Consider the following 26,847-nt stretch of genomic DNA (forward strand, 5'->3'; position numbering starts at 1 on the left):
CAATAAACCTGGCTTCCAATTAATTTTGGGCTCATAACCAATACCAGATTTCCAGGTCACAATGTAATTGAGTCTCTAGGCAGGAGAGATACAAAATCTATTTCTGGTTTTCTTAATTTCCAGTCAGGCAGGGCTTGGGACATCAGACAGCAGCTTACGGAGGAAGCCAAGTCTTCTGCTGGGAGACTTTTCCAGCTGGTTCCAAACATAGTCCAGCAACTACGTTTCTTTCCACCATCACCATCACCACCACCAGCACCACGATCACCTGGAGAATTGAGCCCCATGAGAGTTTTGTACTTGGAGAATCCTGAAAAGATAGGAGAATTCTTCCCAAGGAAACAGTATCTTCTCCCCGCTTCCTTCAGCGTTTCATAATATATTATAGATTATACACCTATGTATTAGCTGTAGGAAGATATCATCCTGAGGCTCAACTTCCAAATTCTCTTAAGTTTTCTAACAGTGTCGTTGGTTGTCGTAGATCCTAAACATGCTACGTGAGTACCTTTAAAAGATTGCCACAATTTTTAATAAGGTAAACATACAACCAGCCATTCTTCTCCTAAGTATTCACACAAAAGAAATGAAAGCATATATTCATGCATGGACTTATACCCAAACGTTGGTAGCATCTTTGTTTTAATAGGCCCAAGTTGGAAACAACCTAAATGTGCCTCATTGGGTGAATGGAAAAGTATATTGTATGTGCATACAATGCAACAATAACTGGCAATAAAAGGATCAAACTCTTACGCACCGAACAACATGGATGAATCCCAAACCATTATGGTGAGCAAAGGAGCTCACTGTACTGTACATTCTGTGTGAGTCTACTTATATAAAACTCTAGGAAATGCAAAAACCGATCTATAATGACAGAAGGCAGATCAGTGGTAGAGATTTATGGGAAATGAAGGAGAAATCCCCAAGGAGCACAGGGAAGCTTTTGGAGATGGTAGATTTATTCATCATCTTGATGGTGGTGATGGTTTCACAGGTGTCAACTCCTCAGACTATTCACTTTAAATATGCACAGTTCATTGTATATCAATTACACCTCAGTAAAGCTGTATTTTAAAAAATAATAACACAACTGCCATTTTCCCCTCATTGTCTCCCCATCGCTATCTCTAAGAGGTGGCCGGGAGCCAAGGCATGCGTTTTATTTGTTTCATTGGCTTTGGCACGAATACTCTCTCTGGATGATGGTGGGAGTAAGGTAACATCTGGGTGGCCTATGACATCATTTCTAGCCTCCCTGTATCCTTCACATGGATTCTAGCCACACCTTGTTATTTTTAAAAATAGAGATGAGGTATCCAGTAGGAAGTAGCCTCTTGAATTCACAGTTGACCTTCCTTTTTCCAGGTCACTTCTGGTGCACATCTGGGGATCAGGGTGTCCCAAACTGTGAGTCTGGCAGCCCAGAGCCCCATACTCGAAGCTGGAATTCTCCTATTCCATTGGCCCTGCAGCACTGTTCCTTTCAGGGGGCCCAGGGGTGTTGCTCTCTAAGGAGGTATGTCAGCTATAGACAATGCTCTCTGTGAGATGACTTGGTTTACTAAAATGTGCATGGGTCAGGTCAACAGGAAGAAGGGATAGTTAACCTACTGTTTTTACTTCTACTCAGTTTACAGAAACAACTTTCCAGTGACACATGCTGGTCTGTGCCTGGGGAGTTGATGCAAAGCTACATTTATCAAAGCACCCTAGCCTCTGCCTTTTCTAGGCATTAGAAGACAGTCCCACACACCGCTGATGACTTCCCATCGTCGCTCATCCTCCCACTTAAAATAGCAAACAAGCACGGGACGGACGAGGCTCTCAGGAGAAAAACAACAGTCATCTCTCTAAACACCAGCGATTCGTAGGCTTTCCCTAGGCCTGAACTTTCCCATTCCTACAATTTTGGAATTCCTCTCTTCCCAGCTGCTCTGGGAGAAGATGGCATAACCTGATTCTGTTGCTGCTGCAGCCCATCCGTTTCTGAGGCTAACAGACTTCAGCTTTGTTAACAGCGACAAGAAGCAGCAGGTGTCTCATGGAAACTCCACCCTGTACCTTTCCTATGTCATCACTACCTAGAGAAATGGCCATGTTCCCACAGCAAATGTTTGAGTAGTGCTTTTTTTCGTTTGGGTTCTCCCAGAATCAAACCCTGGGACAAAGAGGAAGTGGTATACTTGGGAGATGCCCCCAGGAAGCTCTGGTAGGAGAAAGGGAAAGAGGGTAGGGAAGGTAAAGAGCCATAAGTTTATGTTATCAAGTCTGTGACTAGAGTGGGCCGTGAGTGCTTAATCCCAAGGGGAACACCGGGCACTAGCATGTTGACTTCATTTTATTAGCATTGTGCCCCATCCAACCTTTGCACTGATACACCACAGAAAGAAAGAAATTAGGCTTTATATCTTTTATGTTCAGGGCTTCTTATGAAGTTCTTATGGAAGAGGAGTACAGACAAAGTTTAAGTAAAATGCAGAATGAGACTTTTTCAGTAACACACTCCCTTGCTATTTCTTTAACATCGTTGCATACAATCCCAGGAATTAAATGGACAACCTCATTCCCACTCCCTAAATAATCTTCTGTCTTTGGGGGGATGAGTATAGACAAAGGGACACCCTTAGCTGTCACTGAAGAAAGGGGCTTCATCACCATCCTTTTCTTTATAAATCATAAAATCTTGAGCCAAGGATTGCAGAAGAAAGATGTTCTCAGATGAGAGAGAAATAAGAGGACCACAGAAACCATTAAAACGTTGTAAAATAAGATCAGTGAAGGCAAATTAAAAAACTGAGATAATTAAATCTGGAGAAGACAGAGGAACTATTAAATAATAATCTTCAAGTCCTGCATGAGATGTTTCTTGAAAAGTGAATGAATAGTGGGAAGAAAAAAAGCAAACATGAAATTAAGATGTATCATAAAAGATTTAAAGGACACATCAGAGAAAAAAATGTTCTGTCATTGAAGGTTGTTAAAAAGTACTTGTACAGGTACTGGCTTGGCCAAAAAGTTTGCTCGGGTTTTTCCGAAATCCCGAATGAATTTTTTGGCCAAATCAATACAAGTGGGATTCTTCCTTTGGAGGGTTTAAAACCACAATAGATTCTTCTTTACTGAATGGACAGTTCTCATGACTTCTGAGGGTGTCCCCAGGCCTCAAAAAGCAATGCCTTTTAGAACATGGCTGGAAAAGAATGAATGAAGCAGCTGCACAAATAATAGAAATTTCTTCTGGTTTGTATACAGGAAAATAAAAGGAAGGAATAAAATTATAGTGTTTCTGTTCAAGGTAGCAGACTAAGCATTTTTGTTTACTTCTTTTCTTTCTCCAAATTCTGCTGAAAAAGGAGATGAAATATGAAAATAAATCCCCAACAGAAGTGGAAAGCTGAGAGGGGAACATCTACAGAAGAAGGAATGATTTCTGGTAGATATGAAACCAACGGTAACCAATTGAAAGTGAAACATTACAGAGCTGAGAAAGTGAGAGAAAGATCACCAAAAACATGAGTTTCTTTAGAGGAATTCCCATAATAATATAAAGAACTGAGCCTGTGTCAGTTTCACTAGCAGGTATTTACTCACAAGATATAAAAACCTATGTCCACAGAAAGCCTTGTACAAGAAAGTTAACATGATCTTATTTATAATATCCAAACCATTAGAAACAACCCAAATGTCCATCAATGGGGAAATGGATAAATAAATTGTGGCATACTCATACAATGGAATACCACTCAACAATAAAGAAGAGAAATCTGCTGATGTACACAGCAATGTGAATGAATGCCAAAAATACTACATTAAGAAAAAGAAGCCCAGACACACACACACACACACACACACACAAATGCACACAGTATGATTCCATCTACATGAAGATTTAGAAGAGGCAAACTAATCCATGGTGATAGGAGTCAGAGACTGGTTGCCTGTGGGAGGAGTAAATTGCATACAAAGGTGCACTAGAAGACTTTCTGGGATGATAGAGATGTTCTATATTCTAATTTTGATGGTGCTACATAGGTATATATAATAGTGAAAAATTGGAACTGAATCTTTAAGATGCATTCATTTTATTGTATGTAAATTATTCATAATTAAAAAACTTTAAAAAATGTAAAGAGAGAAAAAAGAAGAGGAGGAGAGGAGGGGGAGGGGTGAAGGAAGAGAAAAGAAGGGAAGAAAAGAGAAGAAGCTATAGAAGCTGGGTGAAAAGGATGAGGACAGGAAACTGATAAAGAGTGAAAAAGTTAGCACTAGGGTGGCAAAAGCTGGAAGATTAAGGTAAGACATAAAACACATTAGAAAAATGCAAAGAGATAAAACTACAAGAGAAAAAAATTGAGACATGGAAGACTGATAGATCTTGAAATCCCAATATTAGTTTCAAAGTCTAACAGGAGTTCCAGAAGGAGAGGACAAGGATATTGGAAATAAGCAAAGAAATTACTGAAGAAATATTCATAAGCTGAACACAACCTTGAGGATTCAGATTGAAAGGGTCCACCAAGTGCTGAACAGGACTAACAACTAAAGCCTTAAATCTAAACACAAACAGATAAAATTTCCGAACATTGTGAATAAAGAGAAAAATCCTAAAGTCTTCCACTTAAAAAAAAATTACCTGCAAAGAAATATCATCAGACTTTTCACTGAAACATGAGACGGTGTAAAAAAAAATGCATTATATCTTCAAAATTCTAAGGGGAAACAAGATAGAACATAGCCAACTGCCAAATTAGCATTTAAATGTGAGAAGTAAATAAAGATGTGCTTAAAAATTTAGGATCTCAGAGAGCTTATCCTTTGATAAAACCTTTCTGAGAGAACTTACTGAGAATGTATTCCAGCAAAATAAAAATGAGAATATGAGATTCCAGAAGCAGCAGCAGATAAATAAATAAATAAATAAATAAATAAATCTTATAGTTAAGTCTAAATAATTATTGGGAGAATATACTACTGCTAAGAAATTGTTCCTAAGATAGATATAATGAAAAAGAATGAAAGAAAAAAGGAAGAAAAAAAGAAACAAAGAAGAAGGAATGATCTAGCACTAAATGTTCAGATAATGTGATTAAAATTTGAGAGATAGAGATAAGAGAAAGAAAAAGCATGTTGGAATTTTGTTTTGGGGAGGTTTACGTTATAAATACTGACTGGCTCTCAGCATTGATAGAAAAGTGTAAGTTCAAATCTGTTTGTTAAAATGTTAAGAGTTAGAGAAATAGAACAATTTCCAAACTTGAGGGGTTATGAGCAAAGTAAATAATATTTAAATACTTATTAAATGTTTAAGTGCCAAGTTCTAACAGAGCACTTACATGCATTCAGTGTTTTAATCCTTACAATAACACTGGGAAATAGTCTTTGTATACCTATTTTACAGATGAGGAAGTTTAGACATAGGCTAACTCTCTTGTCAAAGTACGAGATAATAAATTGGAAGGTGGGAGGCAAAATGAAGAAAATTGGAAATTTGAAAACACCAAATAAAATTGAAAATACACCTTCAAATCTATTAGTAATCAATAAATATAAATGGGTTATATTCATTGACCTATTACATGGCAAAAGAAAATTTGGCTATTGGTTATTAATAAGAGAGATATTCAAACAAAAAAGGCAGAGAAAAGTTGAAAATAAAGGTTGGAAAAAGACACATAATTAATGGCAAGAGAAAAAAAAATAAGCAGGAGATGCAAAATTACTATCAAACAAAAAAATGTGTTCAAGACAAATGTCAATAAAAAGATATATATAAAGGAATTTCACCTTGATAAAAATATAACCATCAAAAAAAAAAGACATTTTATGTCCTAACACCATGGATTCTAAACAAGTAAAGTGAAAATTAAGGGGATAATAAGGAGAAACAAACAAACCCACAATGGTAGTGTCAGAATGCAATTAAGGTTTTTGAGGAATCATCAGATTAAGTAAACAATAAATAAATCAAGATTTGAAGGGTTTTCATAATATAATTAACCATCTTGATCTGACAGGTATTATAAAGAGATTTAAGACAGTACATCATAAACAATATGCAGTCATGAAATAGTTTTAAAATATGCTTGTATTACATACAAACTTTATACTGATAAAGTAAAACTCCAGTAGAATGTATGATTTTCTGAGAAGATATAAATTATCAAAAATGACTAGAGAAAAGTTATAGTATCTGAATAGGCTACTGACCATGGAATAACATGGAACATTAATCAGAGGTCTCAACCAAAGAGGTACCAAGCCCAAGACAGCTAAAATGAGTGAATTCTAACAATTTTATAAGAAACAGATAATTCTTATTATTTAAAGTGCAAAAGTGGAAAAAGAAGCGTTTTCAATTAATGCCGTGGAACTATAATGATATCACTACTGAAATGGATACTGTTAGTTCTCATGTACACACCAAGAAAAATGTAAGCATATACTGCTAAGTATAGCTTTCCTAGATTCTGGAACTAACAAATTGGAGAATATAACAGAAAATAAAACAGAAAATTCACAATAGCAATCAAACCTAGAAAAGAGCTTGTCAAAAGAAATGTGAAAAGATGAAGAAAATCTAAAACTTTACTCAAGAAATAGATACCTTAACCATGTCCTTAATGAGAGGATTAAATATTATAAAATTCTCAATTCTTCTAAACTTACCCCCCCCAATATATATAGCAATTCCTAATAAAAGCTCAATGAATTTTTAAACAAAATAATTCTAAAGTCTGTTTGAAAGAAAACATTTTATAAAAATTTCCAAGAAAAAGAATGTTGAGGGGTGCTGGGAAGATGGTGGAAGAATAAGACGCGGAGATCATCTTCCTCCCCACAGATACACCAGAAATACATCTACACGTGGAACAACTCCTACAGAACACCTACTGAATGCTGGCAGAAGACCTCAGACCTCCCAAAAGGCAAGAAACTCCCCACGTACCTGGGTAGGGCAAAAGAAAAAAGAATAAACAGAGACAAAAGGATAGGGGCGGTACCTGCACCAGCGGGAGGGAGCAGTGAAGGAGGAAAGGTTTCCACACACTAGGAAGCCCCTTCGCGGGCGGAGACTGCGGGAGGCGGAGGGGTGAGCTTCGAGGCCGCGGAGGAGAGCACAGCAACAGGGGTGCGGAGGGCAAAGCAGGGAGATTCCCGCACAGAGGATCGGTGCTGACCAGCACTCACCAGCCCGAGAGGCTTGTCTGCTCAGCCGCTGGTGCGGGCGGGGCTGCAAGCTGAGCCTTGGGCTTCAGTCGGAGCTCAGGGAGAGGACTGGGGTTGGCGACTTAAACACAGCCTGAAGGGGTTAGTGCACCACGGCTAGCCGGGAGGGAGTCCAGGGAAAAGTCTGCACCTGCCGAAGAGGCAAGAGACTTTTTCTGCCCTCTTTGTTTCCTGGTGCGCGAGGAGAGGGGTTTAAGAGCGCTGCTTAAAGGAACTCCAGAGACAGGCGCGAGCCGCGGCTAAAAGCGCAAACCCCAGAGACGGGCGTCAGCCGCGGCTAAAAGCACGGACCCCAGAGACGGGCGGGAGACGCTAAGGCTGCTGCTGCCACCACCAAGGGGCCTGTGTGCGAGCACAGGTCACTCTCCATACCTCCCTGCTGGGGAGCCTGTGCAGCCTGCCACTGCCAGGTTCCCGGGATCCAGGGACAACTTCCCGGGAGAACGCACGTCGGGCCTCAGGCTGGTGCAAAGTCACGCCGGCCTCTGCCACCGCAGGCTCGCCCCGCACACCGTACCCCTCCCTCCCCCCGGCCTGAGTGCGCCAGAGCCCCCGAATCAGCGGCTCCTTTAACCCCGTCCTGTCTGAGCAAAAAACAGACGCCCTCCAGCGACCTACACGCAGAGGCAGGGCCAAATCCAAAGCTGAGCCCCTGTGAGCTGTGAGAACAAAGAAGAGAAAGGGAAATCTCTCCCAGCAGCCTCAGAAGCAGCGGATTAAAGCTCCACAATCAACTTGATGTACCCTGCATCTGTGGAATACATGAATAGACAACCAATCATCCCAAATTGAGGAGGTGGACTTCGAGAGCGAGATCTATGATTTTTTCCCCTTTTCCTCTTTTTGTGAATGTGTATGTGTATACTTCTGTGTGAGATCTTGTCTGTATAGCTTTGCTTCCACCATTTGTCCTGGGGTTCTATCCGTCCATTGTTTTTTTTTTTTTAAATTGTTTTCTTAATAATTAATTTTAATAACTTTATTATACTTTACGTTCTTTCTCCTTCCTTCCTTCCTTCCTTCCTTCCTTCCTTCCTTCCTTCCTCCCTTCCCTCCTTTAGACAACGAATCATCCCAAATTGAGGAGGTGGACTTTGAGAGCAAGATTTATAGTTTTTTCCCCTTTACCTCTTTTTGTGAGGGTGTATGTGTATGCTTCTGTGTAAGATTTTGTCTGTATAGCTTTGCTTCCACCATTTGTCCTAAGGTTCTATCCGTCCCTTTTTTTTTTCTAAATAATTATTTTTTAATTCAATAACTTTATTTTATTTTACTGTATCTTCTTTCTTTCTGTCTTTTTTCCTTCCTTCCCTCCTTCCTTCCTTCCTTCCTCCCTCCCTCCTTTCTTTCCTTCTTTTCTTCTTTCTTTTTCTTTCTTTCTTTCTTTCTTTCTTTCTTTCTTTCTTTCTTTCTTTCTTTCTTCCTTCCTTCCCTCCTTTCTTTCTTTCTTCCTACTTCTACTAATTCTCTCTACTTTTTCTCCCTTTTATTCTGAGTCGTGTGAATGAAAGGCTCTTGGTGCTCCAGCCAGGAGTCAGGGCTCTGCCTCTGAGGTGGGAGAGCCAACTTCAGGACACTGGTCAACAAGAGACCTCCCAGCTCCACATAATATCAAACGGGGAAAATCTCCCAGAGACCTCCATCTTAACACCAGCACCCAGCTTCACTCAACGACCAGCAAGCTACAGTGCTGGACAGCCTATGCCAAACAACTAGCAAAACAGGAACACAACCCCACCCATTAGCAGAGAGGCTGCCTAAAATCATAATAAGTCCACAGACACCCCAAAACACACCACCAGACATGGACCTGCCCACTAGAGAGACAAGATCCAGCCTCATCCACCACAACACAGGCACTAGCCCCCTCCACCAGGAAGCCTACACAACCCACTGAACCAACCTTAGCCACTGGAGACAGACACCAAAAACAACGGGAACTAGGAACCTGAAGCCTGCAAAAAGGAGACCCCAAACACAGTAAGATAAGCAAAATGAGAAGACAGAAAAAAACACAGCAGATGAAGGAGCAAGATAAAAATGCACCAGACCAAACAAATGAAGAGGAAATAGGCAGTCTACCTGAAAAAGAATTCAGAATAATGATAGTAAAGATGATCCAAAATCTGGGAAATAGAATGGACAAAATGCAAGAAACATTTAACAAGGACCTAGAAGAAATAAAGATGAAACAAGCAATGATGAACAACACAATAAATGAAATTAAAAATACTCTAGATGGGATCAATAGCAGAATAACTGAGGCAGAGAACGGATAAGTGACCTGGAAGATAAAATAGTGGAAATAACTACTGCAGAGCAGACTAAAGAAAAAAGAATGAAAAGAACTGAGGACAGTCTCAGAGACCTCTGGGACAACATTAAATGCACCACCATTCGAATTATAGGGGTTCCAGAAGAAGAAGAGAAAAAGAAAGGGACTGAGAAAATATTTGAAGAGATTACAGTTGAAAACTTCCCTAATATGGGAAAGGTAATAGTTAATCAAGGCCAGGAAGCACAGAGAGTCCCATACAGGATAAATACAAGGAGAAATAAGCCAAGACACATATTAATCAAACTGTCAAAAATTAAATACAAAGAAAGCATATTAAAAGCAGCAAGGGAAAAACAACAAATAACACACAAGGGAATCCCCATAAGGTTAACAGCTGATCTTTCAGCAGAAACTCTGCAAGCCAGAAGGGAATGGCAGGACATACTGAAAGTGATGAAGGAGAAAAACCTGCAACCAAGATTACTCTACCCAGCAAGGATCTCATTCAGATTTGATGGAGAAATTTAAAGCTTTACAGACAAGCAAAAGCTGAGAGAGTTCAGCACCACCAAACCAGCTTTACAACAAATGCTAAAGGAACTTCTCTAGACAAGAAACACAAGAGAAGGAAAAGACCTATAATAACGAACCCAAAACAATTTAGAAAATGGGAATAGGAACATACATATCGATAATTACCTTAAATGTAAATGGATTAAATGCTCCCACCAAAAGACACAGATTGGCTGAATGGATACAAAAACAACACCCATATATATGCTGTCTACAAGAGACCCACTTCAGACCTAGAGACACATACAGACTGAAAGTGAGGGGATGGAAAAAGATATTCCATGCAAATGGAAACCAAAAGAAAGCTGGAGTAGCAATTCTCATATCAGACAAAATAGACTTTAAAATAAAGACTATTACAAGAGACAAAGAAGGACACTGCATAATGATCAAGGGATCGATCCAAGAAGAAGATATAACAATTGTAAATATTTATGCACTCAACATAGGAGCACCTCAATACATAAGGCAAAAACGAACAGCCATAAAAGGGGAAATCGACAGTAACACATTCATAGTAGGGGACTTTAACACCCCACTTTCACCAATGGACAGATCATCCAAAATGAAAGTAAATAAGGAAACACAAGCTTTAAATGATACATTAAACAAGATGGACTTAATTGATATTTATAGGACATTCCATCCAAAAACAACAGAAGACACATTTTTCTCTAGTGCTCATGGAACATTCTCCAGGATAGATCATAACTTGGGTCACAAATCAAGCCTTGGTAAATTTAAGAAAATTGAAATTGTATCAAGTATCTTTTCCGACCACAACGCCATGAGACTAGATATCAATTACAGGAAAAGATCTGTAAAAAATACAAACACATGGAGGCTAAACAATACACTACTTAATAACGAAGTGATCACTGAAGAAATCAAAGAGGAAATTAAAAAATACCTAGAAACAAATGACAATGGAGACACAACGACCCAAAACCTATGGATGCAGCAAAAGCAGTTCTAAGAGGGAAGTTTATAGCAATACAAGCTCACCTTAAGAAGCAGGAAACATCTCGAATAAACAACCTAACCTTGCACCTCAAGCAATTAGAGAAAGAAGAACAAAAAAACCCCAAAGTTAGCAGAAGGAAAGAAATCATAAAAATCAGATCAGAAATAAATGAAAAAGAAATGAAGGAAACAATAGCAAAGATCAATAAAACTAAAAGATGGTTCTTTGAGAAGATAAACAAAATAGATAAACCATTAGCCAGACTCATCAAGAAAAAAAGGGAGAAGACTCAAATCAATAGAATTAGAAACGAAAAAGGAGAAGTAACAACTGACACTGCAGAAATAAAAAAGATCATGAGAGAATACTACAAGCAATTCTATGCCAATAAAATGGACAATCTGGAAGAAATGGACAAATTCTTAGAAATGCACAACCTGCCAAGACTGAATCAGGAAGAAATAGAAAATATGAACAGACCAATCACAAGCACTGAAATTGAAACTGTGACTAAAAATCCTCCAACAAACAAAAGCCCAGGACCAGCTGGCTTCACAGGTGAATTCTATCAAACATTTAGAGAAGAGCTAACACCTATCCTTCTCAAACTCTTCCAAAATATAGCAGAGGGAGGAACACTCCCAAATTCCTTCTACGAGGCCACCATCACCTTGATACCAAAACCAGACAAGGATGTCACAAAGAAAAACTACAGGTCAATATCACTGATGAACATAGATGCAAAAGTCCTCAACAAAATACTAGCAAACAGAATCCAATAGCACATTAAAAGGATCATACACCATGATCAAGTGGGATTTATTCCAGGAGTGCAAGGATTCTTCAATATACGCAAATCTATCAATGTGATAAACCATATTAACAACTTGAAGGAGAAAAACCATATGATTATCTCAATAGATGCAGAGAAAGCTTTTGACAAAATTCAACACCCATTTATGATAAAAACCCTGCAGAAAGTAGGCATAGAGGGAACTTTCCTCAACATAATAAAGGCCATATATGACAAGCCCACAGCCAACATCATCCTCAATGGTGAAAAACTGAAAGCATTTCCACTAAGATCAGGAACAAGACAAGGCTGCCCACTCTCCCCACTCTTATTCCACATAGTTTTGGAAGTTTTAGCCACAGCAATCAGAGAAGAAAAGGAAATAAAAGGAATCCAAATCAGAAAAGAAGAAGTAAAGCTGTCACTGTTTGCAGATGACATGATACTATACGTAGAGAATCCTAAAGATGCTACCAGAAAACTACTAGAGCTAATCAATGAATTTGGTAAAGTAGCAGGATACAAAATTAATGCACAGAAATCTCTGGCATTCCTGTATACTAATGATGAAAAATTTGAAAGTGAAGTCAAGAAAACACTCCCATTTACCATTGCAACAAAAAGAATAAAATATCTAGGAATAAACCTACCTAAGGAGACAAAAGACCTGTGTGCAGAAAATTATAAGACACTGATGAAAGAAATTAAAGATGATACAAATAGATGGAGAGATATACCATGTTCTTGGATTGGAAGAATCAACATTGTGAAAATGACTCTACTACCCAAAGCAACCTATAGATTCAATGCAATCCCTATCAAACTACCACTGGCATTTTTCACAGAACTAGAACAAAAAATTTTCACAATTTGTATGGAAACACAAAAGACCCTGAATAGCCAAAGCAATCTTGAGAACGAAAAACGGAGCTGGAGGAATCAGGCTCCCTGACTTCAGACTATACTACAAAGCTACAGTAACAAGACAGTATGGTACTGGCACAAAAACAGAAAGACAGAACAATGGAACAGGATACAAAGCCCAGAGATAAACCCACGCACATATGGACACCTTATCTTTGATAAAGGTGGCAGGAATGTACAGTGGAGAAAGGACAGCCTCTTCAATAAGTGGTGCTGGGAAAACTGGACAGGTACACATAAAAGTATGAGATTAGATCACTCCCTAACACCATACACAAAAATAAGCTCAAAATGGATTAAAGACCTAAATGTAAGGCCAGAAACTATCAAACTCTTAGAGGAAAACATAGGCAGAACACTCTATGACATAAATCACAGCAAGATCCTTTTTGACCCACCTCCTAGACAAATGGAAATAAAAACAAAAATAAACAAATGGGACCTAATGAAACTTCAAAGCTTTTGCACAGCAAAGGAAACCGTAAACAAGACCAAAAGACAACCCTCAGAATGGGAGAAAGTATTTGCAAATGAAGCAACTGACAAAGGATTAATTTCCAAAATTTACAAGCAGCTCATGCAGCTCAATAACAAAGAAACAAACAACCCAATCCAAAAATGGGAAGAAGACCTAAATGGACAATTCTCCAAAGAAGATATACAGACTGCCAACAAACACATGAAAGAATGCTCAACATCATTAATCATTAGAGAAATGCAAATCAAAACTACAATGAGATATCATCACACCAGTCAGAATGGCCATCATCAAAAAATCTAGAAACAGGGCTTCCCTGGTGGCGCAGTGGTTGAGAGTCCGCCTGCCGATGCAGGGGACACTGGTTCGTGCCCTGGTCCGGGAGGATCCCACATGCCGCGGAGCGGCTGGTCCCGTGAGCCATGGCCGCTGAGCCTGCTTGTCCGGAGCCTGTGCTCCGCAACGGGAGAGGCCATAACAGTGAGAGGCCCACATACCGCAAAACAAACAAACAAAAAAAACAAACAAATAAAATAAAAAAAAATCTAGAAACAATAAATGCTGGAGAGGGTGTGGAGAAAAGGGAACACTCTTGCACTGCTGGTGGGAATGTGAATTGGTTCAGCCACTATGGAGAACAGTATGCAGGTTCCTTAAAAAACTACAAATAGAACTACCATATGAGCCAGCAATGCCACTACTGGGCATATACCCTGAGTAAATCAAAATTCAAAAAGAGTCATGTACCAAAATATTCATTGCAGCTCTATTTACAATAGCCCAGAGATGGAAACAACCTAAGTGCCCATCATCGGATGAATGGATAAAGAAGATGTGGCACATATATACAATGGAATATTACTCAGCCATAAAAAGAAACGAAATTGAGCTATTTGTAATGAGGTGGATAGACCTAGAGTCTGTCATACAGAGTGAAGTAAGTCAGAAAGAGAAAGACAAATACCGTATGCTAACACATATGTATGGAATTTAAGAAAAAAAAATGTCATGAAGAACCTAGGAGTAAGACAGGAATAAAGACACAGACCTGCTAGAGGATGGACTTGAGGATATGGGGAGGGGGAAGGGTGAGCTGTGACAGGGCGAGAGAGAGGCATGGACATATATACACTAACAAACGTAAAGTAGATAGCTAGTGGGAAGCAGCCGCATGGCACAGGGATATCGGCTCGGTGCTTTGTGACCGCCTGGAGGGGTGGGATAGGGAGGGTGGGGGGGAGGGAGACGCAAGAGGGAAGAGATATGGGAACATATGTATATGTATAACTGATTCACTTTGTTATAAAGCAGAAACTAACACACCATTGTAAAGCAATTATACCCCAATAAAGATGTTAAAAAAAAAAAAGAATAAAATTACAAAAAGTGACATTAGCAACCATTCTAGAAGAAGCACACAGCCTCTGTAGAAATACAAGTAAATTCGCTCTTTTTCCTTAAAAGAGCATTCAAGTGCATTTTGTTCATTTTTACAGTAATGAAAGAGAGTGCCCTTCAGTCAATTTTCAGGACCTGGTACAAATTATTATATTTTCTCCCTTTAAATGTCAAGGGCAAAATGTGGAGGGCTCCCCCGCCACCCAGAGCCAAGCGCCTGGGCCAGCAGTGGGAGCTGAAGGATCCCCTGTGCTCAGAACACAGGGGCGCCCCGCGAGGCCCCGGGTCCGGGAGGCCCCGGGTCCGCGAGGCCCCGGGTGGGTCCGCGAGGCCCCAAATGAGTCCGTGAGGCCCCGGCCTAGCGCGCGCAGGGCCTCGTGCCCAGAGGTTCCGACGCCCCACGAACCGTCCCACACCCCGATGCCAACGGTCGCCTCAGCGCCGTAAGCTTCGCGTCTACAGACTTCGGGGCCGCCCAGAAGCCAAAGCCCGTCGAAGGTCCGACCCCGCTGACCCGCGAGCATGGGCAGCTACTTGAGCATGTACCTGGGCACGGCCAAGGCCATGTAGCCAGCCCACGCCCGGAAGCGCTGGTCCCCATGGTTCCCATGGATCGGGCCCGCCCGCAGCACCTGCCTCCCGATGGGCCGGGACGGGTGCCAAATCCTGTGCTACCGCCGCCGCCACCAGGATCACGGGCCCTGGTTCCGCAGCAGGCAGCTGCTCCCCGCCGCCCTGCGCAGCTGGAAGTACTACCAGGTCCGCGGGTCCTCGGTGCCCCAAGGCTGGAGGCGCCTTCCCAGCGGGCCGCCCCTCCGCACCTCCTCGGGGCTGGGGTTTTCCGGCCATGTAGCAACGGTTTCACGATGAGGTCCCAGTGGAACGCCCGCCTCTTCTGCCACACGCAGAGCCTGGTGGACATCCATACCGCCCCCGTTGAAAGCCTAAGCAGCTTGTCCACGTGTCCGCCCAGCCAGGAGTCCCCGGACCCCTGTGCCAAGGAGACCGCCCTGAGGGCCCTCAGCCGATGCGAGGAAGGACAAAGGCGGCTCGACGGGCCTCTCAGGTCTGAGAGCCCCGAGCCCAGGCTGTCGGCCTTCCGGCCCGTGATGAGGAATGGAGTGGTCCCTGTCTTTGTGCCCAGGCCGGGGCCTCTGAGAAGAAGCATCTGCCCCGGGTGCAAGCGCCTCCGAGAAGAGGACACTGAGCCCTGGCCTGAGCCTTGCCTGTCTGCCGCCCACCCTGCTGTGAGGCCCCCCACCCCCCACCCGCCCAGGGCACAGTCACATAGCCTCGCTGGAGAGATGGGGGCGGATCAGCACTCCTGGGCCTAGGCCTCCTGCAGCCTGACGTCCCCCTTGAGTCCTGAGAGCCAAGGCCACCTCCTCCTGACACTCAAACCCACATTTCTTTTACCCAGCTGACTCCTGCCCTACCCCTGCCTGAGTCATTGGCACAGACCGCCAGGCCAGCTCCCTCCACTCCAGCCAGGAGCTGCCATGCCCCAGAGCCACCTCTCTTAGCTGCAGAGCCCACCCCGAGGAAGCACTGCTGACGTCCAGGCCTGCACTCCCTCCTGCCCACCCACCCTTGCTGCCTTTGCCCCTGAGAAGACCCTTTTCGGAGGACCCTTCTCAGGAAGGCGTGCTTCTCCCCTATTGCCCACTTCATACGGTTTAAAGGTTGTTCTTATTTTAAATAATACTAAAATAGCTTTGTTATCCTAAAAAAAAAAAATAAAAAAGTTTCTGTTCAAGAATACATGTTTTTTAATACTTAAAAAAAAAAAAGAAAAAGAATGTTAATGACAGGGCATTTGTCCTATTAAAAAATACTGTGAAGCTACATGAAATAAAAGTGTGGTGTTTGTACATGAATAGAAAAATGAAGGTAAAGAAATAGACTAACATATATGTGAAAATTTGTTTAACATGTGATAAAACTGATATTTTGTACCAACAAATATAGAATGGAGTATTTACCAAATATGATAGAAGTGGCTACTCACTTGGACAAAAAACAAAGTTATATCTTTATCTTAAACCTAAAACCCACTAATAACTTCAAAGTAGATTGTAGTTCTAAACAACAACAACAACAAAAACACTATAAAACTGTTAGAACAAAATATATTTAAAGATTTTGACAATCCTTATTTGAGTAACCCTTTCTCAAGTAAGGCAAGAAAACAAAAAGTCATAATGGAAATGATTCAGATTTGATTATATTTAGAGTGGAAAGTTTGTGCATGGCCAAAAGTAGCATAAACAATGTTAAAAAATGAGTGAAAGATTGGTTCAACATTTGCAAAGTATATGAGATAAAAGGTCAATATGGTAGCTATTTCGCAAAGACAGCCACAATGACTCCTTCCATCACTGAATACACACTCTTTTGCAATGTTATTTTGCTGGTCCTCCCATCAAGAGGAGTCTATTTCTGGTCCCCTAGAACGTGAGATGACCAAGTGGTATGTTTGGCCAGTAGAATGTGGCTGAAGTTGTCCAAGTTCATCAAGAGACCTTGCAATTTCTGATTTACTCTCTTGCTGCTCTGAGTCCACCATGTAAAGACATGTGGAATAACTTCCTTGAGGATGAAGAGAGAGCATAGGTGACAGCCAGCACCAACCATCAAACATATGAGTGAGGCCCTTTTATTTTATTTTTTTAACATCTTTATTGGAGTATAATTGCTTTACAATGGTGTGTTAGTTTCTGCTTTATAACAAAGTGAATCAGCTATACATATACATATATCCCCATATCTCCTTCCTCTTGCATCTCCCACTCCCCTCCCTATCCCACCCCTCTAGGTGGTCACAAAGCACTGAGCTGATCTCCCTGTGTTATGTGGCTGCTTCCCACTAGCTATCTATTTTACATTTGGTAGTGTATATATGTCCATGCCACTCTCACTTCGTCCCAGCTTACCCTTCCCCCTCCCCTTGTCCTCAAGTGCATTCTCTATGTCTGTGTCTTTATTCCTGTCCTGCCCCTAGGTTTGTCAGAACCATTTTTTTTTAGATCCATATATATGTGTTAGCATAAGGTATTTGTTTTTCTCTTTCTGACTTACTTCACTCTGTAGGACAGACTCTAGGTCCATCCACTTTACTACAAATAACTCAAGTTCATTCCTTTTTATGGCTGAGTAATATTCCATTGTATATATGTGCCACATCTTCTTTATCCATTCATCTGTCGATGGACACTTAGGTTGCTTCCATGTCCTGGCTATTGTAAATAGTGCTGCAATGAACATTGTGGTACATATCTCTTTTTGAGTTATGGTTTTCTCAGAGTATATGCCCAGTAGTGGGTTTGCTGGGTCATATGGTAGTTCTATTTTTAGTTTTTTAAGGAACCTCCATCCTGTTCTCCATAGTGGCTGTGTCAATTTACATTCCCACCAACAGTGCACGAGGATTCCGTTTTCTCCACACTCTCTCTAGCATTTATTGTTTGTAGATTTTTTGATGATGGCCATTCTGACTGGTGTGAGGTGATACCTCATTGTAGTTTTGATTTACATTTCTCTAATGATTAGTGGTGTTGAGCATCCTTTCATGTGTTTGTTGGCAATCTGTATGTCTTCTTTGGAGAAATGTCTATTTAGGTCTTCTGCCCATTTTTGGATTGGGTTGTTTGTTTTTTTTTGATATTGAGCTGCATGAGCTGCTTGTAAATTTTGGAAATTAATCCTTTGTCAGTTGCTTCATTTGCAAATACTTTCTCCCATTCTGAGGATTGTCTTTTCATCTTGTTTACAGTTTCCTTTGCTGTGCAAAAGCTTTTAAGTTTCATTAGGTCCCATTTGTGTATTTTTGTTTTTATTTCCATTTCTCTAGGAGGTGGTTCAAAAAGGATCTTGCTGTGACTTATGTCATAGAGTGTTCTGCCTATGTTTTCCTCTAAGAGTTTTATAGTGTCTGGAGTGAGGCCCTTTTAGACCATCTAGCCTACGTCAAGCCAACAGAAAGCTATAGCCACATGAATAATCCTAAGCAAGGTCAGCAGAAGAACCACCCAGCTGAGCTCAGGGTAAACTGCTAACACACAAAGTCATGAGCAAATAAAATGTGATTGTTTTAAGACACTGTGCTTTGGGATGGTTTGTTATATAGCAATAGCTAAGTGGGACAGTTATTCATAATTTATAAAGAATACCTGAGATAAAAGCAGACAGCCTGCCTGGAAAATGGGCAAGGCAAGTCATGAAACGAGAAACACAATGGCTGTTGACTTGTATCAGAGCTGGAGGCATCTTGTTGATGAACTGGAACAAGAATTCCTGCCTCGCTGGGTCTGAATCCTGGCCCTGCCAACCTTGGTTGTGTGGCCTTGGGCAAGTTACTCAAATCTCTCCAGGTCTCAATTTCATCATCTGTGAAATGGGTATATAAATACTATCTATCTCATAGGGTCATTGTAAGGAAACTCAGTAGCATTAAGTACAAATAAATGTTGCTTTTGCTTTTACTGTTATTAATATAGCTCAGATCAACTTGTGAGTCTGAAGCAGTGAGTACAAGATGCTGAGCAGTTTTGTTGAAGGCAAGTAGAGGGATGACGGAGGAATGTACTGATAAAGATGGTAGTTAGGAATTAGAGAACAAAGACATTTAGTTACATTTCAGAGTTTGGTTTGCTTTAATGTTATTGTAAAAATGATCAATGTGATGATTTCTAACACTTCCTTAAATCTCATTGTTTTAATGAGTTCTAGCTTTACTATGTAAAATCTGTAGAAATTCATGCTTCTGAATCTGAGATTTAGTAGAGAGACACTCATTTGAATTTCAAGTAAAAGGGATACTATTATTATCATTATTCTTATCATTGCCTGTGGTTCTATATTTTGGGATATTCTGTCTTCCAGACTGCTTTTTTAATATATATATATTTGTTTTCTTACTATTATCAATTAAAGACATATGAAAGAACTAAGCTGAGTATCTGATCAACATGACACCAGAGGAGGTAAGATTTCATTCAAAAGTGAAAAAAGTTGATTTTTCTGTGCATTTGTATACAGCTGTTGCTGACCACTGTAAAATTTCTTATTAGATGTTTTAAAATACTGAAAACAGTACAAAGACTAACATCATTATTTATTATTTTTATGAGCCACATAACCACTAGAAGTAGTGTGTTCAAAGCATTTTACTACCACCTCATAACAGTATACCTAAGAGTACAGAGACAGTCACTTACAGAGTCAAAAAACATATCTCCTACTATGTTGAAACTACCAAAAAAATCATGTTAGATCATGTTTATATATGTGTGTTTATGTATGTATATATAATTTAGATAGATAGATATGCTCATATTTGACACAATAAGACTGTCAAGATGTGTTTGAAAATGTAAATTGTTAGGGACTTCCCTGGTGGTGCAGTGGTTAGAATCCGCCTGCCAACACAGGGGACACGAGTTTGAGGCCTGTCCGGGAAGATCCCACATGCCACCCAGAAACTAAGCCCGGGCGCCACAACTACTGAGGCTGCGTTCTCGAGCCTGCGAGCCACAACTACTAAAGTCTGCTCACCTAGAGCTCGTGCACCACAACAAGAGAAGCCGCCACAAATGAGAAGCCCCCGCTCGCCGCAACTAGAGAAAGCCCGAGTACAGCAACAAAGACCGAATACAGCCAAAAATAAAAATAAATAAATAAATAAATAAATAAACCCCCAAAACCTAAGCCCTGAAAAAAAAAAAGAAAGAAAGAAAATGTAAATTCTTAAAAGACTTTTTCTCTTTTGTAGCCAGCAGGATGACTTTCTCAAGAACTTGGAATACAAATATTCTTCAAAGATTTTTAAACTTATAAAATAACAACAACAAATTAAGCAGCTTCTGGCTCTGCAGCTGTGGGCAAGTTACCCAACCTCAGTTTTTTCATTTGAAACAGGGATAACGATAATGCCTAATTCACGAGATTTTTGTGAGGATTTAAAAAGAAAATATATGAAAAGTGCTAAGAACAGTGTCTGACACATAAAAGGCACTTGACAAATCTTAGCTACTATTGTTATTCTTACTGTTGGGTGCCCTTGATATGCCAGATCTCTAATAAAGGTGCATTCTCTTTTAAATGTTCCCAAATATACTACAATTTGGGAAAAGAAAGCTACCATTGTGTATTTCTGACTCCAACCTCATATTTCAGAATATTTTAAACAGAGATAACAACACAAATAATGTAATGTAAGGATTGATGAACTTTCCGGTTACAAAGAATGATTTTAGCAGCTTAAGATAACCCAGAGGCAGCAAACTTAAGTTTAAATGTAGTTAGTTAAGATAAGTTATGACTTCCCTGGTGGCGCAGTGGTTAAGAATCCACCTGCCAATGCAGGGGACACGGGTTCAATCCCTGGTCCGGGAAAATCCCACATGTCACGGAGCAACTAAGCCCGGGTGCCACAACTACTGAGCCTGTGCTCTCGAGCCCGTGGGCCACAACTACTGAGCCTGAGCACCACAACTACTGAAGCCCATGTGCCTAGAGCCCATGCTCCACAAGAGAAGCCACCACAATGAGCAGCCTGCGCACCGCAACAAAGACCCAATGAAGCGGAAAAAAAAAAAAAAGATAGGTTAAACATGACCGGTAAACAGAAAGAATATGGCATCCACAGTTTTGTTTTCAAATACACCTGCTACTAGCTAATTAACATCCTGGGCCCTGAAAACGATAAACTAATAAATGTCTTTTGCAGACCTCCTCACTTGAAGGAATATATTCTCTCCATTTGAATCATAATACCTTTGGAGCGTCAGAGGGCCAAAGAAATAACTTCAGTCAGGAAGAATATAAAACTTTTATAATAACAAATTACAAAAGAGAGTAAAATTATGAACTAAACTGTTAAACTCATCATTCTGCCTGAATAAGTTCATTGAGTGGACAGAATAACCAAACACAATTACAAAACAAGCTGAAAGCTGATGGATTAGCAGCTACTTGGGACCCAAGATACTCCTAGGAGCGTTACTCTTTCTAAATCCCCCATTTCTTCTGCCCTCTTGGGACAGTTCTTCAGCCACACGCTCTTTTGAGAATTTAATCCACTTCCCCTTTGCAGTTGCCACATCCACCAGCTGCTTCTCTCATCACCTTACCAGTCAAACAGAAAAGGCCAAGCCTAGGTTATTCTAATGATAGCAAACACCTCATAAAGGAATCTGCCGAATTTACTTTTCCATAGAACATCATTTTTACAGCTTTTCATGAGTCCACGAGAAAAGAAAGCATCATGTATAAAATGTGACTTCCAGAAATCTCGAAGATATTAGGAATTGTTCTTACAGTGTTAGAGTGTGTCGGTGTACCACCATCTACAGAATGGGGTGTCTTCAATTTCCCCAAAGGAATCCCGTCAGGCTGTCACTGTACCTGTTTGCCCACAGGAGAAGAGAAGAGGGCCTCATAAAGTTAGGACATTTTCGGAAATGTTCCCAATTTAAAAGAACTTTAGGCTCTGGGGTGCATACTTTTTCATTCCTGGTTTTGCATTTGTGTGTAAGGATCACCTTGCTTTAGTCTATATAACATCCTGGCAGAGAGAAAACATGGTGTAACTAATCAAGAGTTTGGAATGTGTAAACCTTGCAAGTTTCTTAACCTCTGTACCTCAGTTTTTGCATCTATCAGGGGAGGATATTAACAGCATAGTACATCATTAAATCGGTTAAGTTCTGTAAAGCACTTAAAACTAGCACATGGTAAGCACTGTGGAAGTGTTTAAGTGAATTCCTTCTCTCTACAACAGTAGGGTTTTCAGGCAACAAATTACATAAAGATGTGAGAAATGAACTAATAGGGGCAATGGTCTTAAAGCCCTTTGGGAACAATGAATAATGCTTATCTAGACATAAAGAGTTTTAGAGGGGCTTGTTTGAGGAGGAGATTTTAGGAGAGAATTCCCGCTGCTTCCTGGGAAAATCCCTGCTGACTTCTACCCATGCCCCAAGTTGACAGTTGTCACACGTCTGACAGAGCCAAGGAAAGGCGCTTCTTCCCAAGACAACGGCAGGAAATCCCTACCTGGACAATCCTTTATTTGGAAACCAGAGAATTCCTCTTGTGTCTGACGCCCACTACCCGCTCCCCAGTTGCGACCCCCTCCCCTGCCTTGGAGCTGCACAGACCATCAGAATTCCATGCCTAAGGAGACCTTCAACAGGGGCAGAACGCTGGAAGAAGTCTTTGCTGTAAGTTTAAAAGCCCCAGGTAACGCCGGGCCAAAGTACAACCGGTGGCTTGACTCCACGCCCTCCGCCTGGCTGGGGAGGTATAAGGGAGGCATGGGGACCACGTGGTCGAACAGGGGATGTCTGGCCATTCTCTTCGGGGAAATTATTTGCTGACCTTTGCGTAGCTTTGTGAGGGGGCAGATTCACTGGGGTTCTTCCTCCCAAACCCAGTTTGGGGATTTATCCTAAAGTCTCCTTCCGCTTCCCCCTCCTCCCAGAGTAACGTTACTCAGTCTCTAAAGGGTAACCAAAGAGTGGCAGCACCCCAAAGCAAACACAGACATACTCCACACTTCCTCCGCCCATCTCAAGCTAGCACCCTCAGGTACCTGGTGACAGACGACCTGGAGGAGCGTGCCTGCCAGACCTCCAAAGCGGTCCAGCCTCCAGGCACGTACCCCGCTCCGCCTCAGCCGGAGATCTGTGGCCCCGGCAAAACTGCTGCCAAAACAGATGCTCTTCGGTGGGGCGGGGACCCGCCTCCTCGCTACCATCAGGTGCTAGCTAGGTCAGCTCCCCGCCACCCGGCTCCCCGCTGCCACGCGCGCCCCTCTCCAGCAGCGCACTCACCTGCAGCTGCGTCCGGCTGGCGTTGGCCGCGGTCGGCCCGTCGGCGGCTCCCGAACCGCGCAGCACCGTGATGTGCAGCGTGAGCAGCAGCAGCCCCAGCAGCAGCAGCAGCTCGGCCGCCAGGCGTACCATCCTCCTGAGGCGCGCGGCTTTAGGACCCGGCGCGGCGGGCGGCGGCGGCGGGGGAGGAGGAGTCGGAGCCCGGGAGCCCGGCGGCGCGGCTCCCGCCTCGGCCCCCGCCGGGGCCCCGCTCCCCGAGCCCGCGGGGCTGGCCCTGGGCGCGCCGGGGCGCGCCGGGCCGGGGGAGCAGGAGCCGCCGCCGCCGCCGCACCACGGCGGAGCCACGGCGGGGCCGGGGGCGTCCAAGCTGGCTGCGGAGCAAACCCCGGCGCTCCCCGGCGGCGGCGGCGGCGGCGGCGGCGGTGGGGACGACGGGCCGCCAGGGGCCCGGGCCGGGCCGGGGACCACCCTGCGGGCAGGGGGCAGCGGGGGCGACGGCGGGGCGGGCGCAGCCGAGCCCCCGAGCGCACATGGGCGCCCCAGATGTGGCCGCGGCGCCGCAGCTGGAGCGGGAGCGGCCGCCAGAGGAGCGCGGGGAGGAGGAGGAGGAGGAGAAGGAGGAGGAGGAGAAGGAGGAGGAGGAGGGCTTCAGTGGCGGCCCAGAGTTACCTCCACGCTGGGCTCCCCCGCCCTTGCCGCCCGGAGCCACTCACCCGACGAACCACCTCCCCTCCTCCCTGCGCTCCTTCGGGCCGCGGGCCGCGCCGCCCCGCCGCCGAGTCTTAGGGTGAGCCGGCTCTGGATGGGGGCTCCGGCACCCGGGGGCTGTCACTGTCTGGAGGTGACCTGCGCGCCCCTCCAGAGTCCGCGTCCGCCTGCTGGGCTGTGCGCCACCGCTGCCGAGGTCGCTGTGGGCGGCGAGGGCCGAGCCCTGTGCGCACTGCGCCTCGGGGCTGTGGGTAGCGGGGCGGAGGGGGGGTGCCTGGGCGAGTTTAGAAACCTTTATTGACAAGGTGGAGTTGGGAGTTGTGGTGTTGGAGACGGAGAGGGTGCCGGACCAGCCAGGTGTCTGTCTGCGACTGTGCGCCCCTCCCTCAAGCTGGCGTGCGTATGTATGAGGGAGAAGATAGAGTTTCGTTCCAGAAAGGTCTTGACACTCGCTCCCGCACGGTGGGCCGCCCGCTCTCTGAGCACCTCTGCTCAGGCGCCCGCGGCGCGGGGTAGAGCCTGGGAAGGCAGGCGAGTCCGATTCGCTGGGCGTCCGTCTGGTCCAGGGCGCAGGTGTCTCGGCGGGAAGCTGCAGGGGCCGAGTGCCCGCGGGCTCAGGCGCGCAGAACGGAGGTGGGGCACTGGGGGTAAATCTCAGCTCAGGCAGTCGCGTGTCGGGGGTCTCATCCCGGAGGCGCCGCGCCCGGAGGGGACCTGGGGGCTGCCGTCGCACAGCCGCCGCTCCCGGGCCAGCGCCTCATGACCGCGCTGAAGCCTCGGGCTCCCGAGCGCAGCTCATGCCTTGCAGGGGGCAGCCGGCGAGTGGAAGGGCTCGAGGGTCGAGCAGAGGGCAAGGGGTCCTCTCCTCGGATGCAAGAGAGAACCGGGTCCAGTGCCGGGCTCAGATCACCGCAGCGGCACCGGCGCGTCCTGCTCGGGCTCCCGCCTTCTCCAGGAGGCTCGGAGTGGCTAGCGCTCGCTCTGGCTGGGGCCTTTTATACTGCTGTTCCTCCGCCTCCCCCTCCTCCTTCCCTCCTCCCCTGTGCCCGCCCAGTCCTTTCCTCCCCGTGAGCGGAGCCTTCAGCCTAGGCATTCACAAATTTCGCAAATATCCAAGCCCAATTCGCATTCTGGAATCCAGTGTCCCCGGAATGGATCCTCTCCATTCTCCCTTGGGGACTGAAATTAAATAAATAAACAAACCTTTCTCCCCGGCACGCCCCCTCCCCCCGCCCCCATCCCTACAAACTGAAGTAAGGTTCTTAAGTCAACTACCTTCCGAGTTCACGTCTTTACGCAAGGCACCTCACCCAAGTCTTACCCAAATTAAGACAAAAATACACTTTCATCATTCCGAAAGTTCCTCGGGCCACCGTGGCAGTGGTTAAGGTATGGTATGCTGGTTGGTTTTATTTGTGTCAGGGTCAAGAAGGGCTAGTTGCTACTCTAGAGATGCGTTGTGAGCATCTTTAAAACCCCAACCAACCCTAGCATCTTATTAAGAAATGGACAGCTTTTTAAAGCATTCGATTTCTTTCCTTTTCAGTAATTTTTTTTTTTTTTGTGGGGGACGTTGGGAAGGGGGAGATGTTTGGAGGGAGTGAGTGCTTTAAATGTTTAGGCAGCCGGTCCTGTCAGGCATCTTACTGCAATCCCCAGGCTCTAAGATGCCAATAATTGTCAACTGCAGCGCTGGGGAAGAATTGGAAACAATACGCGGTCCCTGGTTCAGATGGCAGATCAAAGAGGAGATCGCAGCGGTTTTGCGATCCCACAAGGTTCCTCCTGCGTGTTTTCTAATTAGAATCACTTAGAAAAGGGTGGGGGAGTGCAGGATAATCAGCACATGGATGGAATATATAAATTAAGATGGCAAACTAGAATCCTGTATGCAGAGAGAGTTTAATGCTGGCTCTCACCCCCAGTTGTGCCAGACTGTGATGTGGGCACACAGGGACAAATGACTTTCCTGTTGCCTGAGGCAGGCTGGTCTAAACTAGAATCCAGGTGCTACTGCTGTTATCCTGCATTTCCATCACACACAGTCCCCACATGTGAGCCTCAACGACCTCTACTCTCATCTAAAATTAACATTTTTCTATCCCAAGGAAAAATAACTTTTAAAAAAACCTTGGAGAGAAATCTTTGCAGTGAGTGTAAATTCTTGTAAATTTATAAAAGGAGGGTTGGAGATCAAAGTCTTTGTAAAACGTTGTAAAAATTGTAAATTGAATTTTGGGGACAGAAGTCTTTATAAAATGTTGAACAAATGTATGAATGAATGCTATTAAAATTCTTACATGCTGTGAGATCCAGATTCCAGGTGAGTTTATGTTCTAGTAAGTACACATAACTAGTATTGATAAACCTCCATGCTCTGTGACTACCGTTGCCAAACAGGCTACCAGCAGTGCTCTACTCTTGAGGAGTTAGGGAAAACTGGATTGTAATTTTTGGGAAAAAAGAATTACAAATTTAGTAGCCCAAGCAAATTAAGTTTCAAGCACATTTAGGAAATCATATACCAATAGCTGATACAAGTTTTTAAAATCCTACCTCCTTCTCCAGAGTTCCCACAGCACCTTATTCATATCTTTATTATTGATCTTACTATGCCCTAGTAGAATGGGTCTGTTTGCATGTTTGCGTTTTCACTAAACCTGT

At 43.5% G+C, this 26,847-nt stretch overlaps 1 protein-coding gene across 4 annotated transcripts in view; it reads right to left on the reverse strand.

Moving 5' to 3' along the window:
• The window catches only part of ISM1 (isthmin 1), a 91,514-nt gene extending 67,202 nt beyond the window's left edge, over positions 1-24,312 (reverse strand). For 2 of the 4 annotated variants that reach the window (XM_073792652.1, XM_073792650.1), the window contains exon 1: positions 23,476-23,631. In XM_073792652.1, the coding sequence (XP_073648753.1) occupies positions 23,476-23,607 (132 nt within the window). In that variant the 5' untranslated portion in view covers positions 23,608-23,631. Of the gene's footprint in view, positions 1-23,475; positions 23,779-24,188 lie in introns of those variants that run through there. The other 2 variants (XM_073792651.1, XM_019941425.3) reach the window with 2 other exon arrangements.
• Positions 24,313-26,847: the final 2,535 nt, after the last annotated feature.

Source organism: Tursiops truncatus, chromosome 15 (genome assembly GCF_011762595.2).
Source record: "Tursiops truncatus isolate mTurTru1 chromosome 15, mTurTru1.mat.Y, whole genome shotgun sequence".
Lineage (NCBI taxonomy): Eukaryota > Metazoa > Chordata > Mammalia > Artiodactyla > Delphinidae > Tursiops > Tursiops truncatus.